This window comes from Penicillium lagena, assembly GCF_028827675.1.
Source record: "Penicillium lagena strain IBT 129212 chromosome Unknown utg000003l_segment0_segment0, whole genome shotgun sequence".
NCBI classification, from domain to species: Eukaryota; Fungi; Ascomycota; class Eurotiomycetes; order Eurotiales; family Aspergillaceae; genus Penicillium; species Penicillium lagena.
The window spans coordinates 3536451-3555488 of NW_026623224.1; the positions used below are offsets into that span (position 1 = coordinate 3536451).

At 48.5% G+C, this 19038-nt stretch overlaps 3 protein-coding genes across 3 annotated transcripts; all 3 read left to right on the top strand.

The window, feature by feature from the left end:
* Positions 1-7611: 7611 nt before the first annotated feature.
* On the top strand, positions 7612-8778 carry N7510_006646 (subtilisin-like protease; the record flags this gene model as incomplete). The annotated part of the gene is made up of 1 exon (XM_056978572.1): positions 7612-8778. One exon carries the CDS (start codon positions 7612-7614, stop codon positions 8776-8778), a length of 1167 nt encoding a protein of 388 aa, XP_056834604.1.
* Positions 8779-9044: 266 nt separating this feature from the next.
* N7510_006647 (ankyrin repeat-containing domain protein) lies at positions 9045-9908 on the top strand (the record flags this gene model as incomplete). The annotated part of the gene is made up of 1 exon (XM_056978573.1): positions 9045-9908. One exon carries the CDS (start codon positions 9045-9047, stop codon positions 9906-9908), a length of 864 nt encoding a protein of 287 aa, XP_056834605.1.
* A 1418-nt stretch (positions 9909-11326) lies between these two features.
* Positions 11327-16994, top strand: N7510_006648 (uncharacterized protein; the record flags this gene model as incomplete). Its single annotated transcript, XM_056978574.1, has 9 exons — positions 11327-11988; positions 12167-12536; positions 12584-12875; positions 12955-13853; positions 13899-14059; positions 14133-14889; positions 15178-15944; positions 16001-16681; positions 16748-16994. 9 exons carry the CDS (start codon positions 11327-11329, stop codon positions 16992-16994), a joined length of 4836 nt encoding a protein of 1611 aa, XP_056834606.1.
* Between the last annotated feature and the right edge of the window lie 2044 nt (positions 16995-19038).

Genomic DNA, 19038 nt, shown 5'->3' on the forward strand with positions numbered 1-19038 from the left:
AGTGTTTACAGTTCCGCATATTTGAACGATCAACCATTGTTGCTACAGTGAATGAAGGCAAGAGAAGTGGGTCCTCAGTGGCACACTTCAACAATGAACGCCGTGCTCCGGAGTGGGTTAGAGCTCTTTTTTGTACATCGCCTGAACTAAATTCCTATAGTCGGGAACTTCAACAATTTGCACACGAATACACCAGACGGAAACTCTGTGAGGCTAGACAACAGGTTAGCTCATTCAACAGGTTAGCTCATTCAGCAAGTGCGGCAGGACGTTCTTTTTGCTGGCTGGTTACTGTTCAACGTCACAAAGAGTTTCTGACAGCACTTGAGCAGTTTCAAGTCGATTGATAACCCTTGTAGAGCCTTAAATGCTGTGCCCTATACCCTAGAGGTAATGTCACTGCGGTCGTCGGGGGGGGGGCCCAGTGACATTCCCCCCGTCCCCATTGGTCCAAACCCTCCCCGGTGCGTGCCCCCGGCCCCTAGCGTCCCGTGCCCCGAACCCGACCAACCAACGACCCACCCCTTACACTGGACTATATGCCACTATCGATGTTTCCCTTTTCCCTTTGGCTTCTTTGGCTTTTACTTGCTTTTTACTCCCTCTTCCTCCCCTCACTCGGTGCCTAGATCGATCGTGACCTTGACGCGCTCTCGACGCGTCGTAGCGTAGGAGATGACCACGATGCCGCGTCTCACGCACCACCACAACACACAACGTCGTCAATCTGTCGCCGCTACCGCATATACAGACGCGTGTCGTAGTTGGAGCGGTTAGACCTCGCCCTCACCCGCGGGTGACCCTCGGAGGGTCACCCTCAGACCCTCAAAATGAGGGTCGAGGGTCCGACCTTCTCACCCTCGCGAGGGTCTGGCCTAACTTAGGCCCTCGCGAGGGTCACCCGCGGGTGACCCGCGGGTGATCAAACAGGAGAAACAGTAGGAACTCATGGCCTACATATTTTATGTAGATTTTGGCTGTATTTTTGAGTATTTCGCTTACATCTTCTAGTTGCAGAGGAAGTCCACACATTTCATATAGATCAGATAAGAAGAGCTTTGTTTTTAGATCAAATCAGCTACAGAACTACATATTGTGCTTCATATCGCTTCATACCCATCAAGAAGTCTTGAACGTTTCCGGACTCTTCCTGACATACGCTGCTGCATATCAGGTAGTGGAAGGACTCCTATATCTTCGCTTTCATCCTCATCTTCATATCTATCGCCCTCTTCTAGCGTAGATATAATACTCATTCGCCGCTTACCTTGGCTTCGCTCGCTAGGAGCTTGATCTGTGTATCGTATCTGAGTAGAATCTCCCTCTCCTGTTTCCTCATCGTCACTGATTGGATCAAATTCACTCGCCTGGGTATCGCTTTCCTCCCTAGCCGTCTGCATCTCTTCAAATGAGAGGTACTCATTGATCATTGCCCTTTGTTCATCCTCAATATCGAACCGGGATGTATACATGAATAGCATTAGGTCTTTGATCGTTATAGGATTAAGAGAGCCTCGGCGATAGTGGCAGACATCTCGAGCAGAGTTAAAAAGCCGCTCTATACCTGCACCAGTAGCGGGGATTGAGAGAACGTCGCGGGCAAGGCTTGCAAGCGCTGAAAATTCGGACTAGTGCTCTTTCTAGAAGATACGAGGACTAGACCGAATAGTTGCTATTAGAAATATTAGTTATGAATAAACTAAATTAGTTATATCACATACCACTGTCAAGGTATTGCGAAAGTTCGTCGTGTTGGCTAGCCGTTGATTGTCGAGATACTTCTGGTTCACATATCATCTTAAGCTCAGAGATAGCTAGGACCGATGGCTGAACTTTAGCTCGTGACTAGGTGCTTAAAAGCCGCTGTTGGTAGGGCTTAAGGCAATATTCAAGACTATTGCGATACCGTATACGCCAGTTATCATCCCAGTCCTTAGTAGAGAAGAACCGAAGCTTCTGCTGCGGTGCAAGTATTGTGCCAATTGCATAGAGGTCGTTAGGAATCTGATCAGTCATACTATAATATTGAGAGAGCTTCGTCTTAGCGGCGTGGAGGGCAGCTAGCATTAACTGCTTCTAAGGGACTTTCTTTCGCTGGAGCTGCCGGATTGACTTTTCTAAGTGGTCAAAGAGCTTATTGTAGATGCTGAAGACTAGGTGGATAGTCACGTCTTTCGTCTGTGAGAGAAGGGAGGTGAATTTGAAGAATGGTTGTGTAATCTAAAGAAGATATTCAATCTGTCGCCATTCCTCTGCGCTGAGGGCAAAATGATCTTGGCCGTAGTGCTCACAAAACTCGTCAAAGATAGACTGTAGTCGCTTTGCACGCCGGAGCATAAGAAAGGTCGAATTCTAGCGAGTCTTAACGTCCTGAATAGGAACAAGCTTTGGCTCTTCTATTTAGAGGTTACAGAAGGCCTCTCGACGCTAGGGGCTACTATTGATATAAATAGCTAGGGTACGTATCTAATATAATGATAAATCAGAAAATGATAGAAACGTAAAGGGAAGGGGTATACCTTATTTAACGTGCTAACGATCTCTCTTTTCTGCTGCGTCGTACGAAGCGACTGGATATAAGCTTCAGACCACTCTACCTCAGCCATCTCGTTTCTTGGGTTTGCTTTCATTTGACCAAGGAGATCCTTTAGGCTAAGCTGGATGACATGTGCAATACATGGAACGCGTATGATCGTAGAGCTATGATTTAGCTCGAGAGACTGGATAGCCTCATTTATAAAGGTCACTAAGGTATTGTTGTTTGACGCATTATCGGTAGTAATTGCGAGTACTCGGTCTATAATCTCATGTTGTTGGAGGAGCTTCATTAGGACCTCACTAAGATTTAGACCTGAATGAGTGCCAGAAAGCGGCTCAAAGCCAAGTAGCACCTCCCGGTACTCCCAGTCATAGTCGAGGAAGTAGCCAGTTACTGCCATAAAGGCCTATTGAAAGGGAGACGTCCAACAATCTAACGCTAGTGAGATCTTTGAGTCTACCGGTAGGTGTCGTAGGATGCTCCGTTGCTATTCCGCCACAAAGTCTCGTAGCCGGGCTCGAATCGTTTTCGCAGTAGGAATATAAGGGTTCTATGGTGCAAGGCGCGCAAAAGAAATAAGGTCATGAAACTCTAGGTGTTCAATGAATTGAAAAGGAAGTCGTGACATAGCGAGTAGTCTTAGAAGTTTATGCTCCCATTCACCCTAGGTGAAGACTTTAGCTTTTGGAGCGTGCTTTGCCTAGTAATATTAATATCTTATAATAGAGAGAGAGATTGAGCTCACAGCGTCCTCCATCATCTGCTTAATGCTTAGCCTTTTAGTACTCCTGCGACAGGTTGGGCCCTTGATGTGCTTATTCATAGAAGACGTTCCATGGCGGCCAAGGGCTAGATGTTCTAGAATAGCAGCACATACCTTACACATAACCATAGGCTTCCCACTCTTTATATCTGCGACTTGTTCGAACTGTTTCCAACACTCAGATTGGTGATTTGTGCCCCAATTTATTCGTTTTGTCGTCCCATATTCTGTCATCAACCACCAAGCAACAAAGGCATCTCTTGACATAGTAGTATATAGAACGTACTGTCTATGCCGGCTGGGGCCAACGCGTTGAAGGCCGTCGGGGATAGGAGGTGTTAGTAGAGGCTGAGTAAAGTCTGAGTTAACGACTGAGGCTGTTTGGCTTCCTAAGGTCTCTAGTGTGAATAGCTGCGGATCCGGAGGGAAACCAAAGTAGAAAGGATCTGAAGAATTCCCCTCATAGACAGAGGAGGACGGAAGATCAGAGAAGTGTAGAGACATGGTCACATAGCTTACAGAGAGACGAAGTATAAGGTTGAAGGAGAAATTAAAAGACTTACAAAAGTAAATATTTAGTAGAATTCATAATGACTAGGGGACGACAAGGGGGGGTTCAGACAGCTCTACGAGCTGAAGGTTCGAAGTTGATAGATCACTATACAACCTACTTGGCAGCGGGACTCACCTCTCTTGATTGGCTAGGATATGAGGGTCGCGAGGGTCACCCGCAGATTTACCCTCGTAAATTTGAGGGTCACCCGTGGGTGAGTCTCGTGACACTCACGACCCTTGTAGTTTCCAAAAAAATCCACCTATGTCCAATTGAGTCCCAAAGACATACCTTTAAGAGCCGCATTAACCTCGTTTTATACTAAAATATAATTATAGATATACTATTAGAATTACTAAATGTCTCTTGCCTATGTGTCCAAGATTCAGCACGATCGACCTTAGTATTAAATACATATGCGATAAAAATCCATTCGGATACACTAGTATATTTTCACGTTAAATATATATTTACACCCAAACAACACGTCTATTAGCCAACCTATCTTAATTACCTAAATAAAATTTCATACATAGTTAGTTGAAGTACTAAAGATTCAAGAGAGTATTATTTAAATCTAGAGAGATTTCAAAAGGGTTCAATTTATTTTGGCGGTTTTACAATATCGATTATCCAAACTACTCGAAAACAGGTATAAATAACGGTATTTTATTGAATGAATCAGCATTTTTATCCATCCGAATTAGGTAAAGCGCAGAAATTTTATGAAAATGAGGGTCCATGAGGGTCAGTGAGGGTCACCCGCGCGAGGGTTGGCGAGGGTCGAGGGTCAGGTGAGGGTCGAGGGTCCAAGGTTCGGACCCTCGCGAGGGTAATTCCGAGCTCTAGCCCCAACTAAGGGACTAGGGCGATTCCTAGGAGCTAAGAGCCAAAATGGGGCCAGAAAATACGGAAACTCCTCTTTTAATCAACAGCTCGTAAAGGACTGAGAGTAGTTATTGAACGGCACCGAAAACTACGATTTCCTTCCCCTCTTCCCCCTCCCGCAACATGTGGCCTTTTGGACCTGTCATGACCGAAGCGCGCTTAATATTTTTGGTTATTTATTTCGTCCTGCTTACTATGGCGGATGTCTCGAACAAAAAGACTTACTTTATTCGCACGAAAGAGAGCACTTCTCTAGAAACATTCCGATCATGTATTAAGGAATTGGACAATGGTCAAGGCACCCAAATCGTGCATGACCATGTGCATCACCAAGGTTATATGACCGAGTTAACCCCGGATGAAGCAAAAAGGGTCAAGGAGAAGGACTTCATTTTGTTTGTTTTCGAGCAAAAGGAACCATATGAAGTCAACGTAACCCGCGCAATTCCTAAGCCCCGATTTGACGATCAACATTTCTTCCCTCAATCTCGATATCAGAAATCAGATTTACACTCACGAAAGACCCAAGCAGTGGGAAGCCTAGTCCACCAGAAAAGGTTTATTTCATGAAATGAAAAAAGTCGCCCACCTATCGATTCCAAGTATGTATCTGACGACAATGACGGCGAAGGTGTTGATATCTACTTTATGGATACTGGAATGAATTTGGGTTTGGATGTATTACTTCCATTTTTCCCTTTCAACGGTAAATCAGAAATGACTTCTTGATACTAACAATTAAAATTATTCAATAGGAACTTTCGGGCCAAGACAGATCTATTGATTATTATATTGTTCCTAACTCGATCTCTGCTAGAGGCGCTACTGCGTCACTCTACCTAGAACGTATTGTAACGGATGTCTTGCTTTTACTTTTACTCTTTTTAGATAACGGATATCTAGAATCGTCTCTATCATTCTGTTCCCTACTGTGACCGGGTGCTAGGTCACGAAAGAAGACGAGGAAAGAATTGGTCCACTGGAGATCTAAGTTGAGGAAAGGAAGAAAAGACGGAGGAAGAACTCTACTTATCTACAATGGTCCTGGTTCTGTGCCTTCTAACGAACGCAGTACTCGAACGCGGCTGGTTGCTCTTTCTTACATCATGCTGAAGTTGCTAGGAGAAATATCGCCTGATTCGTTCACAACTAGACGGGTAGGTGACGTGATCTGAGAATATGCTTATTATTTCTAGACAATGATGTTATCTTGCTAGGCCTGAAACACCTAGCAAGCATATATACGCATTTACGCAAAAGAAAAACGGATATGTTTCTAGCACCAAAGATAGTACGAGACGTTGGATACTGTCCACGAGGGCAGCGAACAGAACTCCGCTACTGATTTTACGTCTTAACCGGCTACATACAATGACTATGCAATCATACCACAAGCGTGCTTGCACGTTATTAGACAGCGGCCCTGACCGTTACAAAGGCGTGATCTTTTCTAGGGTATATCTTTGCGTTTTATTTTCTTTTCGGCATCCTCGAGATAGGAGAAGAGCATATTATAGATACAAAATAGAATGAATTATAATATACCTAGTCTTCGGTGAAACATTAGTAAAACCGAAGAAAGGCTTTATCATTAGAAGCAGATACTCTACCTAGCGCTATTCTTCTTAATAAACCTTGAACTAAATAAATTAATGCGTTATACAATCTTAATCAAAAACTGATTATATTTTTCTAGTACGACTAAGCATTAAGAAGGTGGAATTCTAGCGTATACGAATATCCTAGATAGGAATAAGCGTAGGCTCTTTCTTTCGGAGAGCTAGCAATACCTCCAGACACCATAGACGTGCATCAACAAATACAGCGAGCCCTCAAACCTTAAAAAACATTAGTATGTTCTTAGGATTATAAAGAAGTAAGACAAACAATACTTTCTTTATGGTATATACAATTGACGGCCGGTAGATTCTAAGATAGATTAACCATGCTTGTCAGCGTGTCTGGATGGTCCGTGCAGAGCGTCGGCAACTACGGTGGCCGACCTACTCTCGTCCGACTCTCCAAGGTCACCACGCCATTGGTTCCATGCTTTCGCCCCCAAGAAGTTGCGTGTTCTGGGCCCAAATTGCCGGGTTATTCCATGGGTGCTTGCGAATCAGCATTGTGACCCGCTCGCTCCTTTACACGTAGATAAAAGGGGGGATGAAGCTAAAAATCCAAAATGTCGAGGAAAGCGCAATAGTCCAATTCTAGTCTCTGTAAACTGTTGATGGAATCCGAAATCTGACCCCCTTTGCGAGGTTTACGCCGGTTCGCGAGAAAGAGACTAACTCTGTTACGTCCATATGACCAGCCTGTCTAGCTAGGACTAAATTTCGCTAGATGTCAGGAGCGGGAATTTGGAAGTCGTTACTACCGAATGCATCATGTTTCCGAGCCGGGGGCCACGAAATGTATAAGTTTAGGTTCTAAACTATCTAACTTATCCTTTTATGCGTGGAATTCTTGGCAACATCCACCAGGGGCCGTGGAGAGCAGATAGGGGCCGTGGAGAGCAGATCGGGGCCGTGGAGAGCAGATCGGGGCCGTGGAGAGCAGATCGGGGCCAGGGCTAACCTCGAGCGCAATGAAGAGTTAGAAAATTCTTGTTAATAGTTGCTTGATCCTCCTTCGAACGAGAGATAACATTTTGCTCTTCCAATCTAGTGATATTCCAGAGAAGGCGCAAGGCTGAAGCTCATCCTGAGCATACCACAAAATGTACCTGCGTTCGATATATATTATGTTACTGGCTTTACAGTCAGCTAACGGTTCTCCTACCGGGTTTGGAAACTTGGAGCGTGATATTGTAAGTCAATATCTAGTTATACTAACATCTCTTGCGCCGTACCTTAGACTCACGTCTGCATGCAGGGTAGACCATTTGACTTATACGAACAAGGCCACAATGACGTACCAACGGATCATTCAGTGACCAACTTCTCAATACCTGGTGGAATAATACCACAGTACGATGATGAATTTAATCCACCAAAATTAGGAAAACGCGCGACTGGCTACGTCTGGCAACAATCTCCGACAGTCGCGGAGATGAAATTCCTTTCGCAGCCTCCAGGCACTCGAATTTGGAATTTGGTGGACTTCGCATTCTCAGATTACGCTGGCTCGGGCATTACCATCTATGTTCACGACTCTGGCATCAATACTGAACACGAGGAGTTTACAAGAGCTCCACCCCCCGGCGTCGTGAAGGGTAAAGTTGAGTGGCTTTATCCAGAGCGGCACGGGCTCAGAAAATTCGAAAAGAAGAAGGGACAACCGACAACAGATCCTGATGGCCATGGAACATGCGCGGCAGACAAAGCTATGGGTCAGAACTACGGTGCAGCTAAAGGTGCCAGTCTAAAGATGGTTCCTTGGGTTGATCTTCAAGATCATGACTGGATGTTGGGTGGACTGGAAGCCATTGTCAAAGATATTGAGAAGCAAAAGCAAGCTTCCAACGGGGCATTCTTTCCGGTTGTCTCGTTAAGTTACAGCCTCGGAACCCTAAGTCAATCGAATCGCCGCAAGTATAGGTTGTATTACAAGCAAATGGTGGACCTTGGTGCTGTGATAGTGGTTGCTGCGGGTAATGATAAACAGCGAGGCCGCGAAAATGTTGATCAGCTTCCGGGTTTATTTGCACAGGAGGACGATTTCGCAGACAGTATGGTGGTCGTTGGCTCTGTGGATATCGACGGTTATCCATCCCGATTCTCACAGGGTGGCCCGTTGGTCCATGTCTGGGCCCCCGGAACTGTCAACAGCAATGACCCCAAGCTCTGGGGTGTTGAATGCGCCTTGCCCACCGGTACAACTGGATACACTCGCAAGGAGGGTACGTCGTTCGCAGCTCCGACTGTGGCTGGTGTTGCAGCCTACTTGCTTTCTGTTTATCCAGAGCTTCGCGTTTCGGGTTCGTCAGGCAAATTGGTGGCCGCAAGATTGAAGAGAAACGCATATGTACGGATGAATCTGCAGGGTGGAAAGCCTGGCGTGTGGAACGAGGAATACGGAGATACTTCCTGTTAGTTGGTGGAGCAATTGGGAACAAACTAGAGATCTAAGCAGGTGGATAAGACAGGCTCTTCTTTTAGCTCATATCTAAGAATAACTCCCAGGCCGAGGCCGAAGTTTACCTCAATATTTACTCTCGTACCCTAATCCAAGCTTTGGTCGTTGATCAGGAGTGTCACGCCAATTTTTCTGCGAACACGTGTCCCTAAATTTAAAACAGATACTTCGATATCGTCCTCGCCAAACGTCTTTTAAGCAAACCAGACCATTTTTTTCTCATCATGTCGATCCTGACGCTTCCAAATGAACTGCTTCGACTTATCGTGGAACATTTAGAGACGGAAAAAGATATATTTGCACTACTTCAAGTGAATCGTCGTTTGTATGAGATTTCGATGCCGCTCCTTTATCAACACAATGTCCAATATTTAGCAGGCTCTGCTTTACATCGATGCGCAGCTTCTGGGCAGAAAATTGGTGCACAGCGCCTGCTTGAATTTCAAGCGGACCCAAATACGATCGATGAGCATGGAATCCAGCCTCTTGCCCTGGCTATTGACGAGGGCCATCGAAATATAATTGGCCTACTTCTTGAAAATGGAGCGAGCCTACAGATGGAGGATTTTCTCCCTATTCATCACGCCGTTTCTCTGGGCAATTATGCCGTGGTCCAAATGTTACTTGAGCACGGTGGCGATATCAACGCCATAGACCAATTCGGATGCACGGCTCTGTATCAGGCTGTGGAATCTGGTCTCCTGGATATAGCTGAGCTATTACTCGATCACGGAGCAGATGTTAACATGACTGGTCTTGATACCAAAGAGGCTCGACCGTCTCGTATCAGTCCATTACATGCAGCTTCGGATATTGACAACGAGAATATGTTAATCTTTGACCTACTTTTCAAATACGGGGCAGATCCGAACCCAATCGACGACGAGGGCAAAACACCCTTACATTGGACAGTAACCGGGGACTCTGTTGCCAAGGCTAGAGTGCTTCTTGAAAATGGCGCGGATGTGAACGCGAGAGCGCTCAATGGAGAGACACCATTAGAGATTGCAATTTCAAAGGGGAACAATACTTTGAAGCAGCTACTTCTTAGCCATAGGGCGGATATGAGAGATCCGAATAAAGAGTAAGGACGCATTGAGGAGATGGAGGAAGCCAGTATTTTGATATAGCAATAATATCGGTGATTCATCCTGAAAACCATGATGGTGCGGCTTCATTACCACCTTGTTCTACAATCTCAACCCCGGAGCCCTGATCCATAATGCCTTAAAGGACCGTGCCCAGAGTCCGGACTTCTCTATGCATTCATTGGTCCTAGATCCCTCCGCGCCCCACCTGTATGCCTCTACGTGGTAAGGGGTGTCGCGGAATCCATTGGATTCCGCCTGGCCCCCGTTATGCGCGTCGCGGAATCCATTAGATTCCATCTTTTCGCTCACCTAATTGGTCCACCCCGCAAGAAGACCCACTCTCCCTATGCGCGTCGCGTACCCTACTAGTCGTTTGATCCTTCCCTCGCGTCTATCTTCCCCTATTTGCCTCGACTGGACGACTTTCCAAAGGAGAACCGTCTACTATGCCTTCCTCTCTACCGTAGTGGACCATTATTGTCCCTAGCCAACGGGGGTGGGAGCAGCGGACTCGCCTGGCATAAGGGTGTAAGTCTATACTATAGATAAGAAAAGTGGGGCCATAAGCCTATTTCCGTTAGCAATAAAAGCCCACTACCATAAGGATTACTTGTCCAATAAGTATCAGAGTTTAGTATGTGAAAGAGCGATAATTAAATCATACGCATTTTGAATCGGAGTCTAAAATTCCGATTCGAAGGGGTGGTTGCAGGGATATAAAATGGTCGGGTTATTTTGGTTGGGTAAGATCGGGGCCACCCCCGACCAGCATCACCATACAATAGCGTCGACTTATCATTTTCAAAATTAGTCTAAAGCGGAAGAGATTTTCAGGGGTTTATTCAGGGCCTCGTCGTCGTATCCCATTTCCATTTGATCATAATCTGAGTGGTTTTGGATCTAGCCAACGGGGGTTACTGGGACGTTTATGGGTCCAGTAGGATTACGTAAGCTTAGGGTTTCCTTAACTATGGGACGGCCGACCAACGCCCCAGTAGACATTAAATCAACGTCCCAGTAGAGCTTTTGTCGGCGCCCAACGCTCACAATTGGTGATGTTTGAGTTCATTGGTTCCCACATTTTATTCCCAAATTTCAGGCCCCAATCGCCCCATGAAAGGGTGGTTGCAGGGATTCGAAATCAGGTAAATATTTTGATGGGGGGCGACCGGCGGTTAGCAGAACGCTTCATCGACCATGAGAGGTCAACCACCAACCAGCGATCCCCAACATCCCAGTCCAGAGTTTGAGCTGAAAATTCAGGGGTCGCATTCAGGGGGTCTCCCATATATCCCAGCTGATTTTAAGCGCTATCCGATTTGAATTCAACACCCGTCATTGATAGCATCCACTAGAAGATATACGTCCATCACACACACTTGAGATATATATACGCATCTCGCATCCAACATACCATGGCAGAGTCCATCAATGCCAACACGTTTTTCCAGCCCAACAACGAGCTTGGAGTCGCCATTTGCCGGCGATGCGAGTACGCCGTTAGACCCAGAGAGATTATTCGCCATTTAACGAAGCCCAAGGGCGCGCATGTTATCCCCCACAGCGTCGCAGAAGAGGTACTTACACAGATCGTGAATACATGGCCCAACGTCCGCGATGAACCCACCAACTTACCACAGTCCGTTGGGAAGCTAATTCCCGGGCTGACTATCTACAATGATGGGATCTTATGTACGTTTTGCGGGTACGTTTGCCGTACAATGGAGAGCATCCGGAAGCACTGGCGGACCCAGCATGGGTTTTCGCCATATGACCATAGTCGGAAGCCCCGGCCATCTGAAGTCCCAGCTGGCCAAGACGCCCGGGATCAGGCGATGCGACGCGTCGTGTGCCAGCGGGTTTTTTACCGGAGGCTTGGATCGCATTACATTCACGTCCGACAACCCGGACCCAACTATGAACCCGCACGCCCGCCACCCCAGGCTAATGTGGTCAATGAACTCATCCAGCAGCTCGAACAGACGTACGTTGACTCGCAGGCCCCGGACGACCGTACGATCCAGGCCGGCCCGCTCGATGAGGCGAACCCGTGGCTCCGACGGACGCAGTGGGCCGTGTATTTACAAGGTGTGTATTGATTCGTGCGTCGTTGGGTAGGCTAGTGGAGAGAGAGACCATCTTAGAACTGGGGTTTTAAGGAATGAGCTTAAAACCTGGGTTCTAAGATGGGGCCCACGCCCCAGCTTTGATAGTCGATCGATTAATCCCCAATTTGACTAACTAACGGCTCGTAGGCATCCCCCCCGCGATATACTACAGTCCATCAAGACCCCCCCAGAGGACGCCCAGGGCCCAGAAGGGGCGATGCGGGCCATCTGGGACGCCATAGACGGGGTCGCGCGGATCAGCCAGCGCATCACCAAGCAGACGGGCCATCTGATTCGTGTCGAGGCTGCTCGTACGGAGAAAGACCAGAGCCCGCACGAACCATTACAGGCATATATGGATGAGGAGCAGATCCAGCGGCATGTCGAGCCGTGGCAGCAGATCTTGATGTTTTTCGCTCGCACCCAGGTTGAGCACGATTGGCCGAGCCCGCCGTACCGATTCACCCCCGCCAGCGACGGGCATGGCAGGCATTATGGCGGCATGCGCAGGACACGCGTGGGAGCCCCGACCCATTCGACCATCCGAGCCAGACCCAGAGCCAGGGAGACGGTGGCGACGATCCATACCAGATGACTCCGATCCAGACCGCATGTATGGACTTTTGCATTGAACTATTGAACCAGCGGGCTAGCGCGGAAGAGTACGAATGTGCCTTGATATGCGCATTAGCCGTGCTTGGCCAGGGCCGTGATCGATGGCGCGACGCGGACAGTTATCCCCCAATTTTGTCCAAAACAATCAAGATCAGTCGATTCATGGTATTACACAAGGCGTTGCGTTTGGATCCGAATGCCAAGCAGATTTTACAATACATGCGTGACCGTCATGAAGTAGGTAAGTAAGAATCGCGATGGATGACTTCGTGCATAGGTTGGCTCGATGGCTCGATGCTTGATTGATTGACCGATGTTAGGTACGTGGTCGATCGAAAGCCCGATGGACGATCCCGAATATATATATTCCGGCCAGCACGACGAAGGGTATGACAGCGATCGGAGCCCACGAGAACCATCGAGCAGCCCCGCGTTCGAACCCACACATCGCCAGCCCGAGCCCATGCAATTCAGTCAGCAGCAGCGACGGAAACCGCGTCCGTTTCGCGAGTGGTTGCGATTGTTGACGGACACATTCATGGTGCGCGGGACGCATAGTCCGATGCAGTGGATGCTCGATTTGCGCACGTACGGCTTACGCATCCATTATAGCAGTACGGCCACCGGCCACGTGAGCTGGTCCGGCCAGGACGAGTTGCTATACAAGGAAATCCACTTCACCATGGGTGATTTCCGGGGGTTTACTCACGGGTTGGTCGGCTCCGTACGCCAGCTACTACACCACGAGCTATTGATTGGCGACGCCGCGAGCGCACCCGCCATCCCATGGGCGCAGCTCATGGACGACCCCACGCAGGCCAAGCCTGGGTGGTGCTTTTTAAACGACAGTCGCACCCCGTGGCCCATCGACGGGGCCCAATGGCTCGCCCGCCGGATCCAGCGCGAGCCCCGATTACAACAGCGATTTGTCGACGGGCCCGAGCGTCGATTCCGGATGCGTGCCATCGAACAGTACATGCAGAGCGTGGTCCAGTTCCGTGAGAAGCTCGCCATCGTTTGTCACATCACCGCGGGCCAGCCCGGCCGTGCACCCGAGCTATTGAGTGTCCGCCATCGCAACACGGAAGGGGCCCATCGCAACGTATTCATCGAGGATGGACTGGTCGTATTCGCGACGAAGTACCACAAGGGGTTTTATGCGAGCAACGACGCGAAGATCATCCATCGGTACTTGCCGCGCGCGGTCGGGGAGCTGGTGGTATGGTATTTATGGTTAGTGTTACCATTTGTGGAACGATTACAGGCGTACCAGCACGAGGCTCGTGGTACGGCTCGCGAGACGATTCAGGGTCTGCAGTCCCGTGCCGCATACATCTGGGCGCCCGACCCAACGAGTGGGCGTGAGTGGACGTCGGAGCGATTACGGGAGGCGTTGAAGCGCGAGACGACGATTGGGCTGAATGGGTAAGCTATATGAGTTGTTGATGGCTTGACGGCCCAGCTTGATGGCCCAGCTTGATGGCTAACTACTGAATAGGTACGCATTGACTTTGCCCGCGTACCGGAATATCGCCATTGGGATCAGCCGGCGGTATTTACGGGTATCCAGCGTTTTCCCCCAGAATGTCCAGGACGACGGGACCAAGGTGCCAGCGCATGACGACGATGAACCCGAGGATCACATCGCGGATTTACAAGCCGCGCATTCATCCCATGTGGCGGGCATGATTTATGGCCGCGAGATCACCGAGCAGGCTGGGACGACGGCGCACCGACGGGAGATGTTCCGATTATCCAGCACGGATTGGCATCGGTTTTTAGGGTTCGAGAGCGCCGAGGACGGCTTGGCCAGGGTGCTTGGCAAGCGCAAGCAGGGCCCATGGGAGGCCGAGGCGGACGACCATCGACGTCAGCGCCGATGGCAGCTCCACGAGGCCAATATGACGGAGGCATTGCAGCGGATGACCAACGACGACCAGAGCCAGTTCCGCGGCGTCCAGGGGCCCGCGATGCAGGCGATCCAGCATGGGGTGAGCCCCGTGGTCGTGGTGATGCCGACGGGCGGGGGCAAGAGCATGTTGTTCATGTTACCGGCATGGGTCAGCGGCGGGCTGACGGTGGTCGTCGTCCCATTGATTGCTTTACGCCAGGACTTGCAGCAGCGATGCGCGGTGGCCGGCATCTCGTGCGTGGAATGGGAGAGCCGGCGGCCGCCCGACGAGGCGGCCATTGTACTCGTCACGCCCGAATCCGCGTTGAGTGAGGATTTCATCACGTTTTTGAACCGACAGCAGGTATGTCCCCCCGCGATCCGAGACCCCAGCCGGCGCCCCCAGTTTAGAACCGGGGTTGTAAGGATGCGTTCGAACCCCGGTTTTAAAACGGGGGCCCAGGGATTAGGGTTGATGTCCCCATGTCCCACCGTCACCAACTGAGATGCCCCCCGCGCCCGCAGCTTATAAGCTGGGTTTTAAGAGGTCAGCAGAGGTCCGCTTAAAACCCAGGTTATAAGGTCGGGCCCGCGCATCGGGCTTGAGGTTGGCATCGACGGAGCGTGGGATCCATGCTGATGTTCGTCCCAGGTCATGAAACGGTTAGACCGCATTGTGATTGATGAATGCCACATCGTATTGAATCAGCAGCGCGATTTCCGGCCCATGATGCAGCAGCTCGGACGATTGATGATCGCGCGGACGCAGGTGGTTTTGTTGACAGCGACATTGCCCCCCAGCTTAGAGGACCGATTATGGCAACGCATGCGATGGTCCCAGGAGCAGGTCAGCTTATTCCGTGGTCGAACCAGCCGGACCAACGTAGCATATCGTTTGTGGCGTCCGATGATCGAGCGGGAGTATAAGGGGCCATATCGTTGGATCCAGATGGATCATATCGCAGCATTCATCCGGGACCGCATCCGACGATCGCGGGGCGGGCGCACCATTGTGTACGCGCATATCGTCGAACATGTCACAACGGTGGCGGAGATACTTGGGTGCGAGGCGTATTACCATGACCAGGTGGATAAGGCGGGCGTGTTGGAGCGGTTTCGCAGTATGCCCCACGGAGTGGTCGTGGCGACGAGTGCATTGGGGATGGGAGTCGACATCCCCGACATCCGCAGCATCATCCATTTGGGGCGACCACGAACGTTGCTGGATTACGCGCAGGAGAGCGGGCGCGCGGGTCGGGACGGTCAGGCGAGCGAAGCGATCATCATCCAGCCCGACGGGGTTGATACCCCCCGCCGTGGATGCAGGACACGCCGTCCGCAGAGCAGCAGCGGGTGGATGCATACATGTCAGCCAGTCCATGCCGGCGGGTCGTTTTGGACGGGTATTTGGATGGCGTGGTAGATGGATACCAGCGATCCCATTGTGGGGATCACGATTATAGTTCGGTCACCAGTGAGGCACGATGTGATGGGTGCGACCCCGATTGGCAGGTGATGGAAGAGCAGGAATCCAGCGAAGCTGCCAGTCCGAGAACCAGCCCAGAAGCCAGCCCAGAAGCCAGCCCAGAAGCCAGCCCAGAAGCCAGCCCAGAAGCCAGCCCAGAAGCCAGCCCAGAAGCCAGCCCAGAAGCCAGCCCAGAAGCCAGCGAGAGGGCCAGCAGTGTTGATTCCGAGAGCTTACAGTCACAGGCACCATGGGAGAGCCCCATTCATGATCACATACAGACCATGGCGGCCGGCACAGCATCCAGTCATCACAGGCAGACCATAGCAGCCAGCACAGCATCCAGTCATCACAGGCAGACCATGGCAGCCAGCACAGCATCCAGTCATCACAGGCAGACCATGGCAGCCAGCGCAGAATCCAATGACCACAGAGGTATTCCATTTGGGGTCCGGCAACAGTTCCAGCAGCAGGAAATTGATCGCGCACGCATGTCCGAGCAGCATCAGCAGGCGCGGCAGCAGGAACTGACAGACGAAGAGTTTTTAATGCAGCAGGCGCGGGAATGGCAGGATCGTTGTTGGATTTGTACGCAGGAAGGCCGGAATGCTGAGCACGAATTATACCATTGTCCCCAGCCCAGTAGCCAGCAGGCGCGGGATTGGATGATTCGAGTCCGGCGGCGGGTCCAGTACGCACGATATACCAGTTGTTTCCAATGTGGGATGCCACAGACATTATGCTCCGGGTGGTCCAGTGGGGAATGCGCGCACCGCGGATTATTATACGCGATGGTTGGGATGATGTTGTTTGGAGGCCCCAAGCAGGAGCAGGTCCAGCGATTATGGGAGCAGCGATTAGCTGAGCAGGGGGTGAGTGCACAGGATGAGCCGCAGGTGACAGCGTTTTTAGGGCAACGCAGTACTCAGGGATGGGAGAAGCATACGGAGTTAGTTCGTACATTCATATGGTTGCGGCGGATATATCATGAGGTTGGGATGTAGGAGGGAGGGTTTAGTCGAGAGATATATATCCACAATCGGAATTTCCAAGCCGGTTTCGAGGCAGATTCGGTAGCCGATTTTTATTTTAGAGGTCCAGCAGGCCAGTTTAAATACCAGGCCATATTACACACCCGGTTGGACACCAAGTAAGACAACCAGATTCGGGTGTTATAGTTGTATCAATTCCATTCAGGTTTAAGCAATTGTTTAGTAGTATGCCATAGTAGGAGTCAGTATCACAATTATCAGAGCCATAATTCATAAGTCGAGAGTAAGATATATCATTATGAATCCAAATGTATAGATCCATATTCCCATTTTGATTACTCAGTGATTGATAGGGATCATAATGGTTAGGGAGATAGATGATGGGGAGAGGATTATATAGAGTATAACATTTCGATAGATAGGAAGATCAAGCAGAGATACAATGGTTAGGGAGATAGATGATGGGAGAGGATTATATAGAATATAACATTTCGATAGATAGGAAGATCAAGCAGAGATAGAATGGTTAGGGAGATAGATGATAGGGGAGGATTATATAGAGTATAACATTTCGATAGATAGGAAGATCAAGTAGAAATACAATGGTTAGGGAGATAGATAATAGGAAAGGGATTATAGAGAGTATCATCATCTTAATAGTAAGTAAGATTAAGCAGCAATATAATAGTTAGGGAGATAGATGATCAGGAGGGGATTATAGAGAGTATCATAGTTGAGATAGATAGAAAGATTAATTCAAAATAGAATGGTTAGGGAGATAGATGATAGGGATTATAGAGAGTATTATAGTTCAAATAGTATGTAAGATTCAGTAGAAATGTCATATAAGGGAGATAGATAATAGAGGGGATTATAGAGAGTATTATAGTTTAGATAGTAAGTAAGATTCAGTACAAATATAATGGTTAGGGAGATAGATGATAGGGAGAGGATTATATAGAGTATAACTATTTAGATTGATAGGAAGATTCAGTAGAAATGTAATAGTTAGGGAGATAGATGATTTCGAAGGGAATTCATGGATATCATTATTTAGATGGTAAGTTAGATTTAGTAGAAATATGATGGTTAGGGTGATGGATGATTTTGAAGGGGATTTATTAAGGATATAATTGGATTAGTGTTTTATGATTCAGGAGGAGGTTTATAGAGAGTATAATGATTTTGTTTGAAGGGGGAATTATAGGGAATCTAATGGTTAGGGTCATAGATGACTAGGGATAAGAATTTGATATATAGGGAGAGTAGAAGGGGGAGAGTAGAAGGATTTTGGTTCGATAGGGAGTTAGTATCTGAGATTTTGATATTGTTAATTAGAGTTAGTATCTGAAAATTTGATGTTATTGATTAGATGATGAGTTCGATTTAATAATCGGATAGGAAGATTCATGATGGTATTCATAGATTAAGATTTTCATTTAGATTTATAGAGAGAGGGGAGATGAATTTTATTATTAATGGTATTCGTTATTTCGAATGCGACTTAGTATTAGTGTTATTAATGATAGGGATTTGTATAGAATGTTTTAGGAGGGGTTTCATTTATTTAGATATTAAGTCGAAGAAGGTAAGGGCGAAAGTCAGAGATTGATTGTGGTTAGGGTGATCAGAAAGAGAGAGATTGATTGTGGTTAGGGTGATCAGAAAGAGAGAGATTGATTGTGGTTAGGGTGATCAGAAAGAGAGAGATTGATTGTGGTTAGGGTGATCAGAAAGAGAGAGATTGATTGTGGTTAGGGTGATCAGAAAGAGAGAGATTCAAGGTGGTTAGGGTTTGAAATGATGGGGGAGTAGGAGTAAGAGGGATAGGAGGAGTTTAAGTATAGGTGATGATCGATATAAGCCATATTCGAGTTAGCGTCATATTAGAGTATTAGAGGTGATGAGCGAAGCGAGTCACATTAGAGTTAGAGTATTAGAGGTGATGAGCGAAGCGAGTCACGTTAGAGTTAGAGTTAGAGGTGATGAGCGAAGCGAATCACGTTAGAGAGTTAGAGTTAGGGTAGCCCGTACCGTTAGGGCACCGCTTAGGGTT